This window comes from Onthophagus taurus, chromosome 7, assembly GCF_036711975.1.
Source record: "Onthophagus taurus isolate NC chromosome 7, IU_Otau_3.0, whole genome shotgun sequence".
NCBI lineage: Eukaryota > Metazoa > Arthropoda > Insecta > Coleoptera > Scarabaeidae > Onthophagus > Onthophagus taurus.
The window spans coordinates 4,414,140-4,417,244 of NC_091972.1; the positions used below are offsets into that span (position 1 = coordinate 4,414,140).

The window sequence follows — 3,105 nt, forward strand, 5'->3', positions numbered from 1 at the left end:
TTTCATTTTCCACGAGTATTTCCCTGACAATCTCCTGTTCGTCCATTTCAAATATTATACACTTTTTTTATAAAAATCTGTTCGTTGAGATCACGGTTTATACACTTTTCTGAGCTGCACTAAGTTAACATGACATTGCACGTCATACGAGTGCCATGTCGTGCAGAGTAGTGCAGTCCCAACGAACAAAGCATAAGTTAATCACTAAGTTGACATGACATTGCACTTACTTACACTTCATTACACTATGACGTCATACGAGTGCCATGTCGTGCAGAGTAGTACAGCCCCAACGAACAAAGCTTAAGTTAATCACTAAGTTGACATGACATTGCACTTACTTACACTTCATTGCACTATGACGTCATACGAGTGCCATGTCGTGCAGAGTAGTGCAGTCCCAACGAACAAAGCTTAAGTTAATCACTAAGTTGACATGACATTGCACTTACTTACACTTCATTGCACTATGACGTCATACGAATGCCATGTCGTGCAGAGTAGTGCAGTCCCAACGAACAAAGCTTAAGTTAATCACTAAGTTGACATGACATTGCACTTACTTACACTTCATTGCACTATGACGTCATACGAGTGCCATGTCGTGCAGAGTAGTGCAGTCCCAACGAACAAAGCTTAAGTTAATCACTAAGTTGACATGACATTGCACTTACTTACACTTCATTGCACTATGACGTCATACGAATGCCATGTCGTGCAGAGTAGTGCAGTCCCAACGAACAAAGCTTAAGTTAATCACTAAGTTGACATGACATTGCACTTACTTACACTTCATTGCACTATGACGTCATACGAGTGCCATGTCGTGCAGAGTAGTGCAGTCCCAACGAACAAAGCTTAAGTTAATCACTAAGTTGACATGACATTGCACTTACTTACACTTCATTGCACTATGACGTCATACGAATGCCATGTCGTGCAGAGTAGTGCAGTCCCAACGAACAAAGCTTAAGTTAATCACTAAGTTGACATGACATTGCACTTACTTACACTTCATTGCACTATGACGTCATACGAGTGCCATGTCGTGCAGAGTAGTGCAGTCCCAACGAACAAAGCTTAAGTTAATCACTAAGTTGACATGACATTGCACTTACTTACACTTCATTGCACTATGACGTCATACGAATGCCATGTCGTGCAGAGTAGTGCAGTCCCAACGAACAAAGCTTAAGTTAATCACTAAGTTGACATGACATTGCACTTACACTTCATTGCACTATGACGTCATACGAGTGCCATGTCGTGCAGAGTAGTACAGTCCCAACGAACAAAGCTTAAGTTAATCACTAAATTGACATGACATTGCACTTACTTACACTTCATTGCACTATGACGTCATACGAATGCCATGTCGTGCAGAGTAGTGCAGTCCCAACGAACAAAGCTCATAGTTACGAAACTACTATACACTTGCACTGTCCCACATAAAATACAACATAGCTTAATAGTACAGGCATTGGGAAGTTTTGCAAAGAAAAAATTTTCCTTGGAGAAAAGTAACGTCTTTGTGATAACTCTGAGTTTCCGTCTTAAGAGACGCACGGCTAACCCAGAATGTGTCTGGTTCTAGGTCTAGTGTTAAATCAATAAAATATACCACAATCTAACGCTGAATAACAATTACAACTAGAACTAACACTTAGACCTAGAACTAGAAACATTCGGATTTAGCCGCACGTCTCTAAAGGCGACTAAACCCGAATGATTCTAGTTCTTGGTTTAGCGCTGCACAAAAATTAAAACTAGAACTAACACTATACCTTTTCAAGCTCAAATTGGCACTAATCAGAATCAAAATGACATTAGTCAAAATCAAATTGGCAATGTCAATTTCAAATTGGCATTAGTCAAAATCAAATTGACAATAATCAAAATTAAAATGGCATTAGGCAATATCAAATTGGCAATAAACAATATCATATTGGCATTAATCAACAAATTTAGCACTAATCAAAAGCAAATTGGCATTAAACAAAATCAAAATGACATTAGTCCATATCATAATGGAACCAAACAATATCAAGATAGCATGAAAAATAAATGTATAAATCGGTGTCAAACAATTGTTAACTTATCGGTTATTGTCAAGTTTATGGTAATTTATTGCGAGATTTCAACTATTATATTCACACGAGATGCCTTATTTAAAGAAAAATGCTGCTGCAAATCTGAGGACACAGATTTGCGCTTTGTATAATGCCAATGGTGACTGGCGTAATCTTGCAAACGTACTACAGGTGCCAAAAAGATCCGCGTATCGATGGGTTAACAACCAAGAACAACCGGAAAAGCAGCGAGGAGGTAAACGTAGAGCTAAAATAACTGATGAGCACCGTCAATTCATGGAACGTTCAGTCGAAGAAAATCCTAAAATTACTCTTAAAGGACTGAGTGAAAAAATCCGTGAAGATTTTGCACTCAATGTCTCCAACGAATGCGTTCGACAGCATCTCAATGGATTGATGTTTACTTTGAAGACTGCTCGTAGAGAACCAGAGAACGCGAATAGTATTCAAACGAAAACAAGCAGGAGTATTTATGTAGAAAATTTATTGGATCTTCAAGCACAAAATATACCTATCATATACATGGACGAGACAAACTTTAATTTGTTCATATCGCGGACTCAGGGTCGTTCAAAAAAAGGGACTCGCTGCACAACAGTGTCTACAGGTTGCAGAGGGTCGAATATTCACCTAATAGCAATGCCTAAGAAAAGCGCAAGGCCTTTACCAAACTGGAGTTGCATTAGTTATTGATAATGCACCATGCCACTCTACTAATTAATTTAAGTTTATTGCTACCAAATCAGCAATACATTCCACAAACAATTAAATTTTAACCATACTACAATTACATATATCACATTACAATACAATACATTTTATTTCCTATCCTACCCCTCCCCATCTCCTCCCCGCATCTCCCTACGCTGCCTAGTCGCCACCACCTCCCTCATCCATTCTCTTCCCTCTGCCCCCTCCCCCAGCACCTGCTTCCACCCGATCACCTACTCTCTTAGCTCGTCACACTCCCTCAGTAGGTGCTCCAACGACTCCCACTCCCCCCCACATAGCCTAC

General features: G+C 39.5%; 1 protein-coding gene across 1 annotated transcript; it reads left to right on the forward strand.

Annotated features, from left to right (window-relative positions):
• The first annotated feature begins 2,159 nt into the window (after positions 1-2,159).
• On the forward strand, positions 2,160-2,783 carry LOC139430897 (uncharacterized). Its single transcript, XM_071198364.1, has one exon. The coding sequence runs from the start codon at positions 2,160-2,162 to the stop codon at positions 2,781-2,783; it is 624 nt and encodes a 207-aa protein (XP_071054465.1).
• Positions 2,784-3,105: the final 322 nt, after the last annotated feature.